The following is a 21,966-nucleotide window of genomic DNA, read 5'->3' on the forward strand; positions in this document are numbered from 1 at the left end:
GCCACGGAAGATATCATCTGATCATCAATCTTCTGCATCTCCTATGCTACACAAACATTTCCAACTTTCTTAAATTATTAACCTTGATCTTTGTGATATTCAGGAAACATTAAAACAGAAAAGGCAATAATATCATCAATGACCCTTCTACATAATATGGTGACCAGAGTGAAATATGAGTTATTTTTATTCGGAAAAACAATATTACTCTGTTTTGACTCAAGGGTGTTAACATTTTTAGTGTTAGCACTAATTTGTTTTCTTTTGATCATACAATTATTACACTTATTTTCCTTAGTGAAATGGAAAAACATCCCAATTGCCAAATGCTAATGATGTGTTCATCGTCTTAAAATGTACATCTCATTAGGTTTCTGTTTTTCAGCTGGTAAAAGTTTATGAAGTCAGTATTTGTTTCTCTTGGGGAGTTTTGCTTGGTATTTTAAAGATACACTTACCATTTCCCTTAGGTCACTTGTGCCAATATCTGTCCTTCATTATCATAGCAACAAAAGTTTTTCACTTTGTAGTCTTATGCAGTTCAGATGGATCTAGCCTGTCCTTCCAAAAACATTAATAGAATACCTGCTGCATGTTTTTTCAAAAAATATTTTTTGTTCTTCATCCTTGAAAGATTATGTTTATCCAAGAAAGCCTATGACTTAATATGAGATTTATTTTATGCTTTTTAAAAATTTTAACTTGGACTTTGATGTTAAGCATCCTCAAGCAGTAGTCTTGTTGTGATTATTTTAATATTCAAGCAAATAAAAACAGCTGTTTATGGTATCAACAATTGTGTTTCTAAGAAAATATAAACCTGAGCTTTATTCCCCTTTTGTAACAGTGCCCCATCTTTTCTTTCCACAGGACACCTTAAATTAAAATGTTAAGAGGACACTGAGATTCTCTCAGATTCTTCATTAGTTGACTAGATCTCCCACAGCAAAATGCTGTGAAGAAGCAACTTTCATCCATTTATTTTTGTTCTGATATATTCAGAAAAGTGCTAATACTAAAAAGTTTAGATCTGAATTTCATACCTTACAGTGGCTTTCAAATACATTTTCTTCTGATTTGGGTTTACAGACCTCTTGTTGGTGGTATTCACCCATTTTATTTATTTATTTATTTTTTTATTATTTCAGGTAGGTGTTATTGCTATCTATACCTTCACCCTATTTATTAAGCCATTTCAATAACTTCACGTTCATTAATTTACAACGAGGTCTAGAGCCCAACCAGGATGAGACGGAATGTGTTCCAAGTTAGAAGGGGACAGCATCTCTTCTCACTGATGTCTCCCGTGGAGCCTCTGCACTCCAAATGCACAATTAAGGTTTTCTTCCTACACATCTGAATGTGACCTTTGGGATCCTCTGGCTGTGGCTGGTTTAGTCTCCTGATTCTAATAGCCTGCCGCTTTGTTGCCTAGAAGGTTGATCCAAGCTTCTGCACCCCCCACTCCCTTGTCGGCCTCGATTATGTGTGTGTGAGGTTCGGGGGAACCCACCAGTCCGAGGGTGGCGTTCGCTTGCCTGAAGGAGGAAGCGCCATTCTAGCATAGACTGTCCTTAATCCTACTGCAGCAAATGTCTCCATTCTGGGGACGGTGAGTTCTAGAAGGTCATGGCCAAGAAGCAGATGTCCTTGAGTGGCTTCCCCTGTGGGAGCCATCTGGTCACTTGCTTTTTATCACATTTCTAATAGCTGCTCCATTTCCTCCAGGGCTGCTGTAAAATCATTTACTTGATTGTTACATAATGTCTGCTGTTCTAGGAACCAGGCCCTCTCTTCTTCTTTCATCTTCAACTTGACTTTTAAGGCCTGTAACTCTTCCATCTGCTTTTTGGCCGTTTTGTTAAAAAACTTCAGCTCATCTTGCAAAGTTTCTAACAGCAACATAGAGTCCGTGTGATCTGCAGTGGATTCCCATTCCGTGTGATGCCAGGGTCTCACAGCCGAAAACTGGGTTGAGGCCCTTGCTCTCCAAAATTGCCAAGCAGTTGTCCTGAAATTTCTCCAGCAGCTCCACCTTTTGGGTCGGTCCTTCAGTTCTCCCTGAGTTTCAGTCAACTTCTGGTGCGGCTGCTTGTTGATGGCCTCTAAGAGCTGGTTCTTATCCTTGAGCTCTTCCTCTGGTTTCTGCTTACCCGGCGGTTTGCAGCTCTTTCTGATGTTCCTCCTCATGGCAGTGTCTGCCGCTTTTACCTGCCCATTCTCTCGTCTCGGTTTGGTGATTTTTGTAACATCATTCTCTGAACCTCCTGAATGAAGTCTGGAAACATCCACTTCTTTGGACTTAACGGGTAATAGACTCTTAGAAGTGGCTCGAGTTTGTGTGTCTGCCGGCAGGCCGCCGCTCTGCACAGCGGGGGGTTGCAGAGTGTATACCGTCTTAACCACGCTAGTCATCGTAAGGAGGCAGCACGGCTGGGCCCCAGGCTCCTGCGGCTCCTGCCCGCAGCCCTCGTTGCCCTGGTTCAAAGGAGCCTCCTCAGCAACTGCCGCCGGTATTCACCCATTTTAAAGAGAAGGACACAAAAATTCAAAGTGGGTTACCAGTCTGAGTTCATCTAGTAGAGTCACAAATTAAACCTGGACGTTCTGATCACAAGCTCTTGTAAATAGCTCCATTTCACTTTCCATGATTAGATGCCATGAAATGCAAAAAAAGGGGGGGAAGGAGTAAAAAACTCTTAAAGTAATTTAAATTACAAGCTGTAGTGGCATCCCACGTTCAATTGAAAGGCTTATATTTTTAAATGTATATAATATATACATATTGCATATTATATATATAATATATACACATTACATATTATGTATACATTTATTATATATTTTAGTACATTATATATTCTTTCAGTATATTATATATAAGATATATATGTGTGTGTATATCTACAAACTATATATAAGATTATCAAACTTTCCTATTTAGGGAGTTTTTTTTTTTAATGTGGCAAAGACACATAATCCAAAAGAATCTTTCAAACTGGTCACCTTGGAAATGATAGACAAACAGATTATTGTTTCAATATTGAATCCTTTACTTTGTTCACAGCTGCAAACATTTTTTGAGACATTCCTGACAGCCAGTTCACCTCTTCAGGCTTTTGATAATATGAAAGAAGCAATTAGCAAACTCTTGCTAGCAGCTGAATTATTCAGCGAAACATCTACTCTGGGACCAAAGGCCTTCAATAGGTAAAAACCAATGCTAATATTAAAAAAAAAGAAAAAAAAACCTTCTAAAAATTACTAGTGAAAATATTCTTAATTATCACAAGTGTGAAATATATCTTAATTATCACAAGTAGGTGCTACTTGGAAAATGTTATGTCAGTATATAAATATGAACTTGTTAACGTCTTTTCATATTTATAGATCCTAAAACTTCAGTGCATGTTACAGACTTGTTGGCATCCAAATAATAGTGATGAGAAATAAAGCACACATTGTTTAAATTAACTTTAATTGCATCTCCTTTTTAAGCTTAGCTATTTTTATCATATGAACTTTGCATTGACTTAGGTATAATTTTACTTATGGACCTTATTAACAATATTCAATGGCGACTATCTCTATACTTCAGTTTACTTGAATATAATTTCATGCCTTTTTCTAGGGAAATGTTAAATTTAGATGTCAACAAAAAGGAGATGACTCAAAAGTAAGCTTTATCATGTTCCATATGTGAATAAGAATGCCTAGCAGTAAGGAGTAGGAGAGTTTCCTTCTCTGTATTTAGGTTTTCATGAAGTTACTTCATTGTTTAATGTGTTATGAATATTCTAGATATATTTGTATTTTCTATGAAGAACAAAAACAAATTCCAATTTAAAAATAAATTGCATATAATTTCCAAGTCACTGCTCTTTTTACTTAATACAGACCTTGAAATTAACTCTAGTAACTATTAATAATGTATCAGAAGATAGAGTAAATGTAGCAAATAGAATATATTTTTATATTACCTTGTGTTTTTATTTCAGATGCAGATTATGTTTTCAACTTTTCACTTTTGATATTGGTTACTACAGTTTTGGGTACCCCGTAGTGCTCCAGGTGAATATCCTGAAGGCTTCTTATGAGCTTCCACCTTACACTGAATGATCTGTGTGTGTGTGGGGGGGGTGTATATATGTGTATGGATGGGTTGTCTGCATTCACAGGAACCAGTCAATAAGTAGCAACTTGTATTAAAGTCACTACAGGCTTATATTTTACTGTAGTTCAGAAAATTACCTAATATGTGGAGAATCTATGATTTGGGTTCCAATCCCCACTATGAATCACTATAGAACAGGCATGGATTTTCCTATGGATTAATCACCACTGTTTATGAAATAAAGTGGAAAACATGTAGATAATAGAAAATAGAACATTACCCAGCTTATTCACTTGGGTTTATAAAAAAAGTAACTCTTATTCTTTACCTACAGATATTTGGTTTTAAATTGGCCTGTATTTTAATTTAAAAAGCCATAGGATTTTTTTAAATATATGGTTTTTTTCTAGTATAAATTTGTGTAAATTGAAGAGTGCTTTTGTATACTCTGATTCTTTTACTTCCTTTCGAATCAAGTGAACACATTCAGATCATCTCCTCCAACATATCTTTCATCTAAAATATCCCTTAGTGGCAAGAAGATTAAAAAGCAGTTGATTGAATAAATCTACAGAAAGCTTTATTTTGAGATATGGAGTAGGAAGAAGGGAAAGGAACAAAATAAAATTACGTGTAACCAGAATTCAACTTCATATTGCATTGACTGCTTTTCAAAGTGTTGTACAAAGTGAATGATTACAATTATATATGGCTCAGACATTTAGTTGAATAGCTCAAAGATTTATCCATAAAATTTTGAAACTTCATAAATCTACATCTTTAATCATTTATTCATTATCTTGCACACATCTCGCTTTGTATTATGCTCTTTGAAATACATTGTTGTGACCAAGGTCAAAGAGGTTGCTGCCTGTGTTCTCCTCTAGGATTTTGACGGATTCCTGTCTCACATTTAGGTCTTTCACCCATTTTGAATTTATTTTTGTGTATGGTGTAAGAAAGTGGTCCAGTTTCATTCTTCTGCATGTTACTGTCTGGTTTTCCCAGCACTATATATGTTAACCGACTTGAATATAAATACAATCTAAAAATAGTAAAAAATAAAATAAATAAAATAAAAATAAAATTTATTGTTCGGAAATGTCATATGTTATCTTTCCTGAATGAAAATTATTCAACAGTAAAGAGTTTCAAGGTAAATTACTGTGACTTTATAATCCATTACTTTTCATTTAAAAAACTGTATCTTCAAAAGAACATTACTTGTATTTTATAAAGCTGTTGACCTCCAAAAAGGCCACTAGGTGTCAGTTCTGATCTACAATCCAACAAGAATGAATCATGTCTTTGAACTGATTTCACTGCATTAAAAGTCAACGAAAAATTTTTGCTTTTTCTCTTTCACAGGTGCATGATCATTTAAATTTTCAAGATGATGAAAATACGGATTTTGAGGACCAAAACACAGAAGAATTCCTTTTACAAGATACTTTCAATTTTCTCTTCTCTAATGAATCTTCACTTCCAATGTTTTCTGAGATATTTCAGGGACTTTATAGATCAGGTATTTTTAAGGTAAGTGCATATTTTTTAAGTGACAAATTTTTTTTTCAAGTCATTCTTTGAAAGGTGCCATTTTCTTTATTGCGTAGCTAAGCAAATTGATAATGCATTTGAAATGAATTGGTATCCATTATATTACACCTCTTTATATTTTTCTGACCTGAAGACCAAGACTATTTTATGTCAACTAAGTATGAGTAACTGATTATGATGCAGTGATGGGTTAAAATAAAGAAGTCCCTAACTCCTAAGGAATGTTTGTGGATATTATGAATAATACATATTAGATGTTATTTAGAATACTTTAAAAGGAATAGTAGAATTTTTTGGAGGCAGTCTAGAAGAGCAGTGAGTGCTCTAGATTGACATCAAGGGACTGGAGTTAGAATACTAATTTTTAAAGAAGTCACATCTGGTTCACAGCTTTGCTTAGCTGCTGCTGATTAGGGTGTAGTGCTTCATAGTAGCATTGGTTAATTTTTATGGCGTGTTAAACAAGTTTTCTTGATGCATCAAAATCTGTACAGACTATTAAGTACAGTATTATTCTCTATGTACCTTTCTGTTTTAAAACCTGTATTTGGAGAATTTGGGAGAGTGGGATATGAAAGTTCTCATAAACCAACGTTGATGCTCTATGGAGAGTTGTTTGTTCAAAATAGAACATGACTTTATAGACTGCTGTTTCCTCTGGATTTTATTAATTTTTTCCCCTAGTTCCCTGTTTTCCTTCATTAGTGAGTGGACTATCATTAAAACCTTTAGAACCACTTGATCCAGAATAATGGTAAATATGTGCAACTTCTCCTCTCAAGAATGCCTCAGAAAAAAATGGATGTGAGGAAAAATGGGGCAGGGGGACTGTTTATTAGAATCCACAGACTCCAAAATTTTAATATCCCATAGATGAAATTCCCATGTTCACGGGCTGCTCTGATCTCTGGTACCCTGAAGGCTGAAGGAGATGCTTCCTGCATTCCCAAATTGTCACACACAGTCTACCCTCCTGGGCTCATCTCCCCAACCTTACTACCAATGCCCTATTGAGCAATTTCATTCAGGTCCTCTTTGTCAAGTATGAAATTTTCTTAGAGCCAGACACTGTTGTGACAAGCTGAAGTTACTATGCGTGATTTGGCATTAATTAGCTCGGCTGTTTATTGAGTTCAAACTTTGATTGGTTTATAAAGTGGAGGGCAATTGGGCTAAACATGGTTTGATTTTGTAACAGTTGCTTAAGAATTGTTCCCCTCCCCCCATTATAGGGTGAAAACTATCAGAAGGAACAAAACCAATGCCTGTCTTTAGAGGAGATGAACTCAATTATGACTTTCACAAAGGAACTTGGGAACTTGGGGCAATTCCAACTGGTAAAACAAAAGTGACATTTGATTCCTCATGATTACTGAGCTTATAGATCAGCCATAAACTATTTAAGTTTCGCTTAAAACTAGGTGAAGATTTTTATTTAAGAAATAGAAATCTTTGTAAGCTTTTTTCTTCTTTTCAGACATCTAAATATTAAAATGAGCAGAACCCATATTCTTTAAGAGATACAGTGCAAATAATACATGACTTACTCAAGGTAAAAGGATAAGAGATCAGCATAGCTGTCAGTACATGACTGTTCTGAGAGGGAAAATGTCCACATTTTACAAGAGAAGTTTAGCTTTTAACTTTGAGACATGTATGTGGAACAAAACTTTCTGCTCATCGTGCCCTTTTTGTTTGTGTAAAATCAAATATTACTGAATGTAACCACATTTTAGAAAACAACCTAAATCTAAATTTGTTGCAACTCTATAGCAAACTTCAAAGAAAGAAAACGTAAATAATTATGATAACTAGGCAAAAAAAAACCCCCAAAAACCTGACATTTGTTTTCCTTTCTGTGTATTTTCTTGGGTTCTGTTGATTTATTGGTCAATATGGAAGGTCACTATCCATATAATTTATTACATGTATGTGTGCATGTTCAGTACTTGCTTTGTTTCTAGTTCTGCCACTTATCTAGATGGACTATAATGGATTTCTATTTTTCCACCTAAGATTTGCTTTTATGAAATATCTTGTTAAAACAGCATTTTTCAAAGTCCACTGATAATTTATTATTAATCTGTTTGGATCAGACATTTATTTTTTACTTAAAAATAGCATGTATTCACATGCTACTTTTCTGAGTTATAACCAATTTACTAAGTTTGAATGTTTGGCACTTGTTTCTATAATTCAGATTTTTATTTTAGAGGGTTCAAAGTAAGCTTGTGCCACAAAGGTAATAATTTAATTGATGGATTATTTTAATTAATTTAAAGATAGTATTACATTTGTCACAGTTGGCTCAAAACTCAACAAAGATAAAGACAGAGGTCTCATTCTTGAGGAATTAATAATTTGAGATATTGTGAATGTAGAGAAAGTCTCTTGGCACAGTGTGAAAACCGAAGAATTATTTTGCAGGAAAAAGGACAATTTCCTGACTCTCAGAGTATAAAGAGGATAACCATAGATTTTTTTTCCATAGGATTAATATCTCTCACCCTGACAAAGTTCACTTGTAACCCCAAATGATTTCTCCTCATTCTTCCTACTGCCTGAGTCACTCTGTCATTCAGCTGTTTGCAGCTATCAATAGGAAGGAAATAACCATTTTCACTCAAAGAAAAGAGAAAGAAAACTCACCATATTTGGAAATATGATCAACAAAATTAGTGCCTGATAGAAAGTGGCATCTACCTTGACAACTGCACAGAAAATTATATTATGATACTGACCATTGGTTTTTAAATAAATATCTGATTTTTTTGAAATAGCTGAATAAAATAGAAAGTCTTTTCTAGTAATAATACCTTTTCGGTTATTTTCCATAACTTATTATGATATTCTGGTTTTGAATATTTCTTCTCAGCTCTTCCCATCTACTACTCCTGGGATTCGATCTTTGATGCATGAATTTTATGATAGGGCAAATCCTGTGGGACGACCTGGTTCAATCCTGACTCAATGCTGGTCTCTTATAAATGTATTGGAACAGTTTCAGCTCCTGAATAAAAAGGCTCAGCTACATCCACTGGAATGGTAAGATAGCCACAAATTTGAATTGTGCAATCCAAAAATTCTCTAAAGATTGATTTCAAAAGATTTTGCCTACATTAAAGAAAGCAACAAAGAGAAATGTGTCCAAATATTTGTGCTCTGGAAAATAAGTTTCTTTAAAGCATTGAAACCATAACAGTCCTAGTGACCTTCAAACACTGTAATAAGAACACATCCAACAGTTTTTTAAACCAATAGGACTTGATTCTACTACAGAGTCATGTTTAAAATTAAAAGTTTCAATCTCATTTCATTCTGTGATGTATATCCTTGAATTATGAGAGCATCAGATGGAATTAGGTGACTTTTTTCTTTTTTTTTTTTTTTTTTTTATGAACCATCAGTCAGTGTGGAGCCCAAGACGGTATGATCATTTATTTAGAGAGTTTTTGAAGCGTGACTTTATTCTGGGCAAAATCTAGCCAAATTTACAAATATGTCTGTCCCTGCCACAAGAATAGAACTTTTCTTTTTTAGAAGGTAGAATCTCAGAGGGAGACATCTGACCTCCCATTTCCACTTCTGTTCTAATGAGAGGTGGTAATGAGGGGATGGGAGAGACGATAGGCCAAGGTGATTATATTCACATCTCCTGTCCTTGTCGAGAAGGGACAGGGCCCAAGGCACTGGCTAAGTCGGCTTCTCTTATATGATGGAATTCAGGGAATATTTGACTTTTCTACTGCCAGGAAAACAGAAGCAAACCTAAACCTCCTAGGGAGATGAAAAACGAAAGGGCCATGCCATAATCATTTATGTCTCTTGCAGTCCCTCTCAGGAAGGAACGGCTTCGGTTCTCCTGACTTGTCTTCATTTCCCTCTGCCTCAGGAAGTAAGGAAAGCGTTTCCATAAGAATTTTTTTTTATAATTCAAAAATATGAATAATTGTATATTTGAAGAATTCTTAGGACATTTCCCAGGATCAGAACTCACTTTAATTGCCACGATGTTATGAAGTTGGCCTTATTCCCTCAATGCTCAGAAGTAGTAAGCCTGACAGAAGCCTTTATTTGTTTGAGAAGTACATTTCAAATAACAGAGCTCAGCGCCCATTTGTTTGTTCTTCACCCTCACTCAAGTCATTCAAGTCTGTCTCATCCGTCATCATCAGTGGGGAAGAGCAGACTTGATTTACCAAGGAGCCAATTTAGGTACTGTTTTTAACTTTGACTAAATTTCCTTGAGATATACAAGTTTTGGAAAATGTGTTCCCCAGCAAGTTTTTCTCAAGCTCCATATATGGTGTAAGGTTAAGGAAGGGACTTTTCCTAAATTCAGAATACTGCTTTTAACCCAAACCCTAAGCCTAACCCTAACTGATTCCCTTTGAATAAGGGAGTTTACTAGTGGTCAGCGTTGAAAGTGGTCAGTGTAGAAAGGGTCAGGACTTTCTTGAATCAGACAGACATGGATTCAAATATCCCAATCCTAGAGTTTATTAATTATAGAAGCTAAAGTTTTGATACCTCTGAGACTCAATCTCCACATCTGTAAAATAAAGATTATACTACCTACCACATATTACTTCACAAGAATTACATAAGATAATTTCCATGTACTACATGGTATCAGGTATGCTGCAGCGCAAGTAGGTAATAAATATTAATATTGACTTTTCACGTTTCTCTACCATCCTAAGGTCACTTTAGATCTACAGTGGAGGAAAAGTTTTTCTTTCTTTTATAGGAAAAGTGAGACAAGTTTGAAAGATTTATCTAAGTTAACACTGAGAACATTAAATTTTAGATCTTTCTCAAAAAGCAATTAGGTAAATCACTCTGAGAACATTCCAAGAAAGAATACTCAATTCTAATTATCTTCAAATTTCCTGTGAGTGTATGTATATTTAATTATCATCCTGCTGTGTTACAAGGAGGATGCATATTATACACATTTTCCAGATGAGGAAACCATGCCAAGAAGGTGGGGGGTCATTTGCTCAAGCCACACAGCCCAGAGAAATAGAGGAGGGATTAGGACCCTGGCCTCATGTCCAAGGTCCGGTGCTTTATTCCAGTATATCCTGTAGACAGAAGGTCAGGTGTAGTCATTCGTCATTGTCCTTATCTTCACAATGGTCACCTCCAGCTTTTTCTATAGAAAAAGCCAATTTTACATACCTATGCTACCTGTGGGGATTAATGACTTCATGCTTCTTTTTATTTTTTAAAATTAGTTATTTATTTAAGTAATCTCTACACCCAATGTGGGGCTTGAACTCACAACCCCGAGATCAAGAGTCACATGCTCCCCAGAGCGAGCCAGCCAGGTGCTCCCATGCTTCCTTCTAAATAAAGATCATTTGCTTAGAGCAACGAGGTGAGAATAGATAAAGTCAGAAAAGCAATGGTCAGAAAAAGCGACAGTGTTGTATGTCTGTGCCCTGAGGCTTAGAATCCAGAGGTCCCAACAGAATTAGTGTAAATCTGAACAGAATGAAAATATTAAAATCAATATTTGTGCATCATCTGCTAATTTTCACTTTACAAGAAATAAAGTTGCAAGTGTACTTTGCTTTCCTCATAGGCTTTCTGTGAAAAAGTCACATTTTTAAAGACAAATCATTTATTCACAAAATCGTATAAGGAATTGCTTCAGGATGCTTTACCGTACAAAGCATCTTACTCCATTAAGATAGTAAGTCAGTGTATGTGCATTTCAGGGTTTTATCTTTTATGAGCTTCACTTAGAGTTTTTGCTTCACATGAATTCAGAGATTTTTTTTTTTTTTTAATTTGGCCTGGCACCCAGTCAACCTTCAACTAAACATATCTCACCCCATGCTTGCTTTATCTGTTTCTTCATTCCTTGGGAGAAGGGAAATATTTTAAAGTAAGTCCTAGACATTTTTCTTTTTCACCCCTAAATGCTTCATCGTATGCATCAAAGAAAGAAAAGAGACTTTACAAGTAAAACTGCAATAAAATTATCACACCTTCCCACATTAGCAATATTTTTAATTCCTTGATTCTTTGTAATTTGCTGATGTTTCTATTTTGAAGGAACTGAATATGCCTATTCATCTCCTCTCTACCACAGTGCCCAGCACAATATCTGGGACAATAAATATTTATAAAACTTAACACAGAGCATCTGATTTCATCCTCATAGCATCGCTGTGAAATCAGGCCAGTGATATTCCCTCCATTCTGCTGCAGGGGAAATGGAGAAAGAATCAGAGCACAACCCAGGAAAGTCCAACCACATCCTGCTCCGTATTCGCCATCATCAGAACCAGCAAGTTTTCGGTCTGCAGTTTAGATTATTTGGTCTCAACTTGGAGGAGTTCAAAAGTGATCTGGCCAAGCACTTAGTTACACAACAGAAAAACAGGCAAACACAACCGAGAGGAACTAAGCCTTACCATTAAGTACAGTTAGTCAGCATTTGAGGAGAGAAGACATGGCAAGACATAGGTCATTTTCTGCATTGGGCCCTTAAGTTTCCTAGATTATGTGTATGTTCTTCTGAGTCTGTGTCTCAGACTTCCAGGCCTTCTTGCTTCAAGACTGTGTGATTTTAGCCAAACAGATTCCAATAAGAATGTGTGTTCCCAATTCACTTCTCTTGGACCCAGGCTATCAGGGACTGCTCACTTTTGGAAGGAAGAGTGACTTTTTGCCCTGCTTTTCTTCAAATGTGCTTCTGCTGATTAGAGATGATGAGATTTCTACCCACCTCACCTGAGGCCAGATTGCCAGTCTTGAGCAATGAAATCCAGAAAGTGTTTCTTTGTGTTCATCAAAATATCTGTGCCCACACAGAAAAAAAAAAATAGTGCATTAGATGTAATTTCCATGAATTTTGTTCATTTCATTGATCCAGACTTGTTTGGCATTGCATTTGCAGGCATTCTTTCACAGAGGATGAGAACATTGAAAAACCACAAGTGCCATTTGATGCAACGAGAAATAAAAAAGGTAAAAAGATATAATCTCACTTCTTCCAACATGAAAATAAGTATTGTGTGGCCCCCAAAATATATAAGAAAAATGTTTAGCTTCATTAGCAGTCAAAAATGGAAGTTAAACTAGGAAATGCTATTTTCCCTCAAATTTGAAAAGATCTTTCCTCTTAAAGATCATAGAGTTGGGGAGAGTGTAGGGAAATAAGTATTCTTATGCCACTGGTGCTGGTATAAATCAGAGCAGCCTTCCGTAAGGGGCCATGTAACAACATATAAGAAAATCCTTAAAAGTTATTCTTACAGGGGCGCCTGGGTGGTATAGTCAGTTAAGCATCCAGCTCATGGTTTCTCCTCAGGTCATGATCTCAAGGTTCTGGGATCGACCTCATGTCAGGCTTAACACTCAGCTCGGAGTCTGCCTGAGATTCTCTCTCCCTCTCCCCTTCTTGCACATGCCGTCTCTCTCAAATAAATAAATAAATCTTTTTTAAAAAAGTTATTCTTACATCATAGAAGTCTCAATCCTAGATATTCATTTTAAGGAAAAATTAAGAATGTACACAATAGTTTAGTTACATAAGTTATTAAAAATAAATTTAAAAATTTGAAACTACTTCTATTGTAATAATAGTGAAGTGGGTAAAAAATAAGCCATAGACTTCCAATATAATACTGTAAAGCCATGCTGATATTTCAGAAGAATATTTATGACATGAACGATGTTTATGGTGTGTTGTTAAATGAAAAATTGACTACAAGCCACATGGACCTCAAGGAATATTAATGGCAATTGTGATTTTCTTTCCTAGACTTATCTTTTTCTAATTTTTTCTTTCTAAAGAACATCTGAGCTTTTTATCATACAAAAAGAAAATGCTTCTAATTTTAAGAATAAAAGATGAATCATGGAACACTACATCAAAACTAATGATGTACTGTATGGTGACTAACATAATAATAAAAAAAGAATAAAAGATGAAAAGAAGTACCACGTGTCTACAACTTTTTAGAAATCAAAATTTTCCTATTACAAATCAAGGTTTAATACAATACAGTGGTCCTCAGCATATGGTCCCTAGACCAGAAACATCAGCATCACCTGGGAAATTTGGACCATTCAGATCTACTGAATCAGAATCATACCTGTCTGGGTATGAGGCCCAGCACTCTGTATTGTAAGAAGTCCTTCAGATGATTCTGTGGCATGTTAAAGTTTGAGAACCACTGATTCAATAGAAGGAATTGGTAAGCCCTGTGAAGAACTGGTGACAAACTGCTATTCTGTGTCTTTCTCACTCCCACCATTTTTCTCTTTAAATGAATGATTAAAGCACTCCAAGTGTTTTTATTCATTCCTTTGTTCCATCGGTATTTAGTAAGGAGATATTTTTTATTTTTTATTTTTTTCTTATTTATTTATTTGAGAGAGAGAGAGAGAGAATGAGAGAGAGAGAGCACATGAGAGGGGGGAGGGTCAGAGGGAGGACTGGGACTCCAGGATCATGACCTGAGCCGAAGGCAGTCGCTTAACCAACTGAGCCGCCCAGGTGCCCCTTATTTTATTTTTTTAACTTGTGTTATGGATCCTTTTTTTTACATTTTTTTATTTTATTATGTTATGTTAATCACCATACATTACATCATTAGTTTTTGATGTAGTGTTCCATGATTCATTGTTTGCGTATAACACCCACTGCTCCATTCAGTAGGTGCCCTCTTTAATACCCATCACCAGGCTAACCCATCCCCCCACCCCCTCCCCTCTAGAACCCTCAGTTTGTTTCTCAGAGTCCATCGTCTCTCATGGTTCGTCTCCCCCTCCAATTTCCCCCCCTTCATTTTTCCCTTCCTACTATCTTCTTTTTTTTTTTTTTAACATGCGATGTGTTATTTGTTAGGTAGTAAAGAGATTTTTAGATAGATGTGGTTTACTTTAGAAACTTAAGAGGAAATGTCAGTGGAATCAACTGGATAAAATTTCTGCAATTCTAATGATTTGGGATATTATAGTCATAAAATCATGGAACCTTCTAGAAGGAATCTCAACATCACCCCAAGGCAATGGATGACATTTGGACCATTCATTTTTCTCCCCTAATATTTTCCTGTTTCAAGTAATCATTCTCCTGAGATTTGAACCAAAGAACTTTTGTTTTACTGTCACTTTCAGTTTAAGAAGGGTTTCTGATATAAGAAAAGTTAAATAATAAAATGTGTTCTGCTAAAGTATGCTGTTTGAGATTACTGAATATGTGTTCCTTTTATTTTAATAGTTTTCATTTTAAATTAACCTTTTGTTTTTTAGCTGCTGTTCCACGAATCATGAATGAAACCAAAGAAGTTCATTGCAGTAATGGTGAGTTCCAATGAAAGTGTTTCAGGGGCATGATCAATAGCGAGGCACAGCCCAGCTTTGAATAAATCACCATTTTACCATATTTGAGTACTTTTAGACTGTAATGTATTTTAAGTAAATTTTTAGAAGTTTCTGAATGAGTTGATATCTGTCACTTTTGCATAAGAAGAACATTTTTAATTTTCTATTTTTGAACATGAAATGTTATGTTTATGTGTTTGTTTAAGGCCAGTGACTTTTAAACTCATTTTGAGGGGTCTTCAGGGTGCTAAGACTTTGCCTTGGAGACTGCTCAAGTGGATAAATTTGGCTTATTTGCTTTATACATCAATTTTTAGGACTCACACCACCCCACAGGGATTCCTTTTCTGCCAGATTGTTGACATAATGGATAGCACTTGAGTTGAATATTTTTATAACAGAGTTTTTAATCTGATTTTCAGTTTATTTTCTTAAAATTCAAGATTTTTTTTTACTAAGGTATGATCAAGAAAAATGGCATGTATATAATAATACATTTCAAGTATGTAGATTTTAGGATTTAAAAATAATTTTCTTTACTCTGGTCAGGATTATTCCAGTGGCCTTGAAAATATATAATTCTAGAGAATCTAACTGACCTTTCCAAGATCACAGGGCTATTAAATGCCTGAGCTGAATCACAAAGCTGGATCTTCCAATTCTTTGTCTAAAGCTCATGAATTATCTTAATGCTTTATAACAGTATGATGGAAAAATAAGAGTTCTACTTGCTTTTTGACCATGTATACATACATATATATATATATATGTGCTAAAACATACACTCAGAAAATTTAGCCTTTCACAAAAAGTCTATTCCAGTAAAACATAAAAGCTGGAAAAAATAAAATTTATGGACTAAGGTTTATTATAAATGAGTCTCCCAGTTTAATAAAATCTAATTTGTATCTTCTAAAATGCAATTTAACTCATTCATTATGTTTTAACAGTATCATTAAAATCTGGGTAGACTGAGAGGTTATACAATAATGTGGTTTAATAGAATCAACAAGTACATCCAATTAAAGAAAAATGGCATTTTAAATAAAGTATTGCTGATCAGGAAAAATAACAGATATGACTTATGCTGTTCCTTGCCTGTACTTTTCATCCAATCTCTTCCTCCTAGAAAAATACATGCACCTCTTGGCCTACTGGTGCCTAGGTTATAGCGAGGAAAGGACTAGGGAGTAAACCAGGAGCAAGATGAGAATGCACATTTGTCAAGTGCTAGGCTCTGGGGTGGATGCAGCATCAAGAAAGTCACTTCACTTCTTTGGTCTTCTATTTTATGATGTATAAAATGAAACAACTCCGTGGGGATAATCTCACTTTTTTTCCATTCCCAGGTAACCTGCTATAGAGGATGGGAGCATGTTAGATAAGCTTTTCAGCTTAGTTCATATTTTTATGTTGATAAAAAACTAGTCCTACCTGGGTCTGTATAATTAACCTGCCTACTTTCATGGCATGATCTAAGATTTAAAAAATAACTTGATGATGCCTCAGAATAGGTGGGATTATCCTTCAGAGTCTAGGCTTTTCTCATGTTTAACATGAGTTATGATTATCCCTCAAGAGGGCAATAAAACTCTGTGGTTAAATGAATCCATTAAAAGCAACCAAAACTTCAAACGGCTTTCCCAAATACACTTGCCAAATAGGTTAAGCAGCCTGCTACCGCCATAGCTCATGCTGGGTTCTCCGTGGATCTGAGGTAAGCTGGCCCGAGGTGAGTTGGCACTGGGCTGGGAAGGACTCCAAGGAAACTCCAGGTGTTTGTAGGCAGCAACACTGATGATTCAGGTGAAGATGATATCAAGATAGATCAGCTTTTAAACAGGGCTTTAGGATGCAGCACTTAAGCCAGAGTTGGAGAGTTTCTGATGAAACCAAAAACAAGCACTTGCTAGAATCTTGCTTAAGAGAATGATTACACATTATGTCTCGTGTGGGGCTGCATTTCAGTGTTACAATGGGCAAGCCCCACTGGAAACTTTCACTATGAAGTGAAAGTGTAAACTGCAGGGAAATTAACTCTCAGTGACTGTTTTATAAAAATATGTCTTCTTAAGTTAAAGTACATCTTCTGTGGTTACTATTTTGAAAAAATAAATCTTCTACTTCATTATTCATTTAACTGATTTTGAACATAAAAGTGTAATGCAAGTGTTTATATTCCCTTTCTACTTAGGAAATGGTCCTCTCAAAAGCACATTTTGTATGTCTGGACTCCAGCCTGTTTAATTTTTTTTTAAGAAAATTTTTGTATTGTTATGTTCATCACCATACATTACATCATTAGTTCTTGATGCAGTGTTCCATGATTCACTGTTTGTGCATAACACCCAGTGCTCCATGAGAGACGGTGGACTCTGGACTCCAGCCTGTTTAAAGTGTTATGTTAGGTTCACAGTCTCCATTTGAGTCAGATCTTATGACCAACAATAGCCTGTTTTTACTGTGCTTATCTCAGCCCTTGAACATAGAATGTGCTGGAAAAAAATTTTTAAATGAATACATTATAAATAAGTAGTTGAATTCAAATAAAAAGCTACGGTCCCTTTCAGGATGAAATCTAATAATATAATCTTGCCCTCATTCTTTAACTTTTTCTCTTTTATTGTAAAAATTTCAGGAGTTGACAATGATCATCAAAATTGTAGATGCAGTCTACCTACATCTATCAGCCAGATCAAATCTTTGGTAAAAAGTACAATCAATCAAATGGGTCATTTATCCAATTCACTCAGTTGTTTAACCAAATTGACTACTTGTTTATTTTTTACTAAGACTTTTCCCTGCAATGAAATTACAATATATCTTTTGTATTATTATTTGTTCCTAATTTGCACCTGGATAGTTTTTTCTTTCGCCAGCTGAGAAGACTATAGAGTGTGGGTCAGAAATACACAAGTTTTTTTTTCATTTTCATGTTCAGCTTTCATATTCATACGTGTATGATAGTTGTACTGAGACAGTAGTCTCAGTACAGTTCTCAGAACTGGAATAAAATATCCATAAAGTCGGTGGCATCCCCTGCCATGGACTTGGAGGTACATCTCCATGTCTGTCAAAGAAATATAAAATGGTTGGCCTTGATAAGTCACAAGGTCCAGGATGGAATGGGAGATGTGACTGGAGAGGGGAAGGTGAGGAAGAGATGGTGAAATGCCTCTTCTGCTCTATTCGGAGCTTGTACTAGATTTTGGAGATAACGAGAGACCATTAAAGAACGGAAGCTGTCGCAAATCTGATTTTAGAAACTTCACTGTGATAGCTGTATATAGATAGAGGAAGGGACATGGTTCAGAGGATCATCTACTTTCTTTAAGTTCAGTGTATTGCTTCCGGCAGCGAATTCTGTGTTATCTGTTTTGTTGCCATGTTGTTAAACCTCATTGAACATTTTATTTAAAGGCAATAGAAGGATACTTTCATTTTACAGATTTCCATAGAATCCACTGGAATTTCGTTAACTACTGAAAAGTATTTATGGAACAAAATACTTATTAATATTTCTTTGAAAAACATTTGCTAAACTTCTTTTGAGTAATGTGTTTATTCCAAATATGTAATCAATATAATTTAGCAGTAGCTGGTATATATGCCTATAAATGCATTTTTCTTTTTCTCATCAAGATACTTTTGTAAAAACTGGGCTACCACCTAGAAACACATTTTTAAAATGGCTTAGAATCAATGGTATGAAGTAATATGCTGAGTTCTATAACAGGATTGAGGAGAGTATAACATTTCTTTCTCATACTTTAGGGCACTTTCTTGGGTTGGGGTGACCAGGGCAGGGAGGGGGGTCTCAGAATGTCCTGCTGCTGTTTTTGTATCTGACTTTTTGGTAAAATATTGGATTTCACGTTCTTCACCCTACTGCCTGTAAGCTACTATATCAATTCAATGGCAGTTTAATGACTCTCCCTATTAAGAAATTTTCCTCCTTCCCTGCTGGTGCCCTTCTGTTCCCACTTCACAGAGTCATCACCCCCATTCACCAGTTGCTTGATAGATGCAATAAATGCCACGAAAATGTTATCAATCCACTGGTGAGACATTTTCCCACCTTCTCACCGCCTTTAAACTTTTAAGGGCTGAGCAAAAACTATCATTTATATAATGCCAACTAAAGTCAACAGCTATTATATAAGGCAAGCTCTACAAAATTTGACAAATAGAAAATCCAGCTGAAGCCACAAATCAAATATGACCAGAGTGCCAAGTGGAAAATCAGCAGTGATTATGAAGGTTGTTCAAAGGATTAAAAAAACAACCTTAATCATATATGCTTTTTAAACATCTATCCATTTCACAGTTGTCTTTTCTTTGCCATTGTTGTTTTATTTTAACAGATGACACACAATGTTATATCAAGCAGATCCTCACACATCCACATGTGGAGCTAAATCCTGAATTTAACCCAAAGATCAAAGATTATTACTCTGAAGTCCCATTTGATGTGGTCACAGTGACAATTGGAGCGGAGACTTCTAAGTGTCAGTGCAAGGTGTACCTGCATGATCGGGCAGGACCAAGGTACGCAGATGTTGACCAGGGCTGAGTGGAGACATCATAGTGGGAAGCAAATATTTGAAGCAATATTTGAAGGTTGAGAAAAGCTGAAGCGTCAGATTAGTTGGAGAGATTGCCAGGGTGTAAAATCCTTCCACTTTTCAGGTGTCATGTGGTAAAAAAGAAGACATATCAGTGCTCTACTGATCTGTTAACAATCTTCGATTTCAAGTTTTTATTTAAATTCTAGTTAGTTCACATATATGGTAAAATTGGTTTCAGGTGCAGAATTTAGTGATTCATCACTTACATATAATAACACCCAGTGCTCATCACAAGTGCCCTCCTTAATCCCCATCACCTGTTTAGCCCATCCCCCACCCATCTCCCTCCATCCCCAGTTTCTTCTCTATAGTTAAGAGTCTCATGGTTTACTTCCCTCTCTTTTTCTCCTTCCCCTATGTTCATCTGTTTTGTTTCTTAAATTCCACATATGAGTGAAATCATATAGTATTTTCTTTCTCTGATTTATTTCACTTAGCAGAATACACTCTAGCTCCATCTACATTGTTGCAAATGGCAAGATTACCTTATTTTGATGGTTGAGTAATATTCCATTTTGTATATACCACATCTTCTTTATCCATTTATCAGTCGATGGACATTTAGGCTCTTCCCATATTTTGACTATTGTGGATAGTGCTGCTATAAACTTTGGGGTGCATGTATCCCTTCAAATCAGCATTTTTGTATCCTTTGGGTAAATACCTACTAGTGCAATTGCTGGATCATAGGGTAGTTCTATTTTTTCAACTTTTTGAGGAACCTCCATACTGTTTTCCACAGTGATTGCACCAGTTTGCCTTCCCACTAACAGTATAAGAGGGTTCCCCTTTCTCCACATCCTTGCCAACATCTGTTGTTTCCTATGTTAATTTTAGCCATTCTGATAGGTATGAGGTGTATCTCATTGTGGTTTTGATTTGTATTTCCCTGATGATGAGTGATGCTGAGCATCTTTTCATGTGTCTGTTGGCCATCTGTATGTCTTCTTTGGAAAAACGTCTGTTCATGTCTTCTGCCCATTTCTTAACTGGATTATTTAGTTTTTGGGTGTTGAGTTTGGTAAGTTCTTTATAGATTTTGGATACTTTGTTAGCAATGTTTGGATCTAATCTTTGTCACAGTGTTGTGACAAGAGAGGATCTTGTGATTTGAAATATTAAAGAGACTCATTAAGGGTAGCTTCCTTCTACCATTTCCCAACTCCTCAAGATTTTGAATATTCAGGGGTTGAACAAATATTTTGGTGACACTTTATGGACATACTAACACTAATATTCCTAGTCTCATGGGATTTTTTTCTATCAACTCTTTTGAGAGTCACCAACTCTTTTGTTTATATTTTTGAACAGAAGATAAAACTATATTACATACCATGTTCATGGCAAGGAAAATACTCATGTTCCCATGCTGTGGGGAAGGAAATGCATTTGGCATCCCTGGGAGCTAAGAGAGTCTAGTAGAAAGAAAAGAGAATTCAAGTCAGACCAACCTGGACACCAGCCCTGACTCTACCATGGGACTTTAGGCATAGAGTTGATATATTAAATGAGATAATGTATGACCCTGAGAAGTGGTTAATAATTAGTTTCCTTCCTGGTGATTGCTAGAAGACATGACTTGCTCTGCAAAGTAATTGTTGGCATACCAAATACATAATTAAGTTTTTTTCATATTTTAAGTTTCTTATGAAGTTGTATAGACTTTATCTGCTTTTGTGTGCAAATTATAGGCATTAAATAAATATTGTTGTATGAATCCATCATATATCAATATTTATTATTCGTATGGACATATGAATAAATCTCTCTCTCTCTAGCTTTGCCAACTACCCTCTGGGTTTGGGAATGAACAAAATCTCAATGCTGGTGGTGGATGAATCTCCAGCACAGGGGGCAACCCTGAGCACATATAAACTCACCATCTACAGAGAAGACCGTCCAAGTCTGCCCTTGTTTGAAGACTTCACAGCATGCGGTTTTGTGCAGGTAAGTGAATTCTACATTTGCACTCGGGTTGAATTGGGAGTGATCTGTTAACCCAGGTGAAAAATGCCAAATGAAAATTGTTAGGAAAAACATGTATGCTTGCAAATCCAAAGTGTGGTCTCATTTCCAAAGAGAAGGAGTCCCAGGCAGTTATGTGAGTTACCTTGTGAGTGTTTTTCTTTGTAGTGTGGTGGCTGCTCCCTACACTTCCTGTGCTCAGTGGACTTTTTGTGCTTAATATTGAAAAAAATGTCTGAGTGATCACACTGAGTTATAAAATTGATTTTACACTCGAGTTTATATTTCCATGTTAAATTGTGCTGTGTTTCTTGGATTTGTACCTGAATCTACTCTGAAATTTTAAGCGAGGTT

The 21,966-nt window shown here is 35.8% G+C and overlaps 1 protein-coding gene and 1 pseudogene across 5 annotated transcripts in view; one reads left to right on the plus strand and one right to left on the minus strand.

Moving 5' to 3' along the window:
• Positions 1-21,966, plus strand: part of CPED1 (cadherin like and PC-esterase domain containing 1) — a 268,162-nt gene that overhangs the window by 124,714 nt on the left and 121,482 nt on the right. For all 5 annotated transcript variants that reach the window (XR_012380298.1, XR_012380299.1, XM_025865766.2 and 2 more), the window contains 9 exons: positions 3,068-3,210; positions 3,999-4,071; positions 5,483-5,650; positions 6,904-7,008; positions 8,547-8,716; positions 12,585-12,655; positions 14,948-14,998; positions 19,384-19,567; positions 21,426-21,594. Coding sequence is in view for 3 of the 5 variants with exons in the window: in XM_025865766.2 (XP_025721551.1) it covers positions 3,068-3,210; positions 3,999-4,071; positions 5,483-5,650; positions 6,904-7,008; positions 8,547-8,716; positions 12,585-12,655; positions 14,948-14,998; positions 19,384-19,567; positions 21,426-21,594 (1,134 nt within the window). In the remaining 2 variants the exon portion in view is untranslated. The remainder of the gene's footprint in view (positions 1-3,067; positions 3,211-3,998; positions 4,072-5,482; positions 5,651-6,903; positions 7,009-8,546; positions 8,717-12,584; positions 12,656-14,947; positions 14,999-19,383; positions 19,568-21,425; positions 21,595-21,966) is intronic.
• Positions 1,207-2,517, minus strand: LOC112818597 (small kinetochore-associated protein pseudogene; annotated as a pseudogene).

This window comes from Callorhinus ursinus, unplaced genomic scaffold (genome assembly GCF_003265705.2).
Source record: "Callorhinus ursinus isolate GAN/ISIS: 27379988/994484 unplaced genomic scaffold, GSC_fseal_2.0 scaffold12, whole genome shotgun sequence".
Taxonomy (NCBI): domain Eukaryota; kingdom Metazoa; phylum Chordata; class Mammalia; order Carnivora; family Otariidae; genus Callorhinus; species Callorhinus ursinus.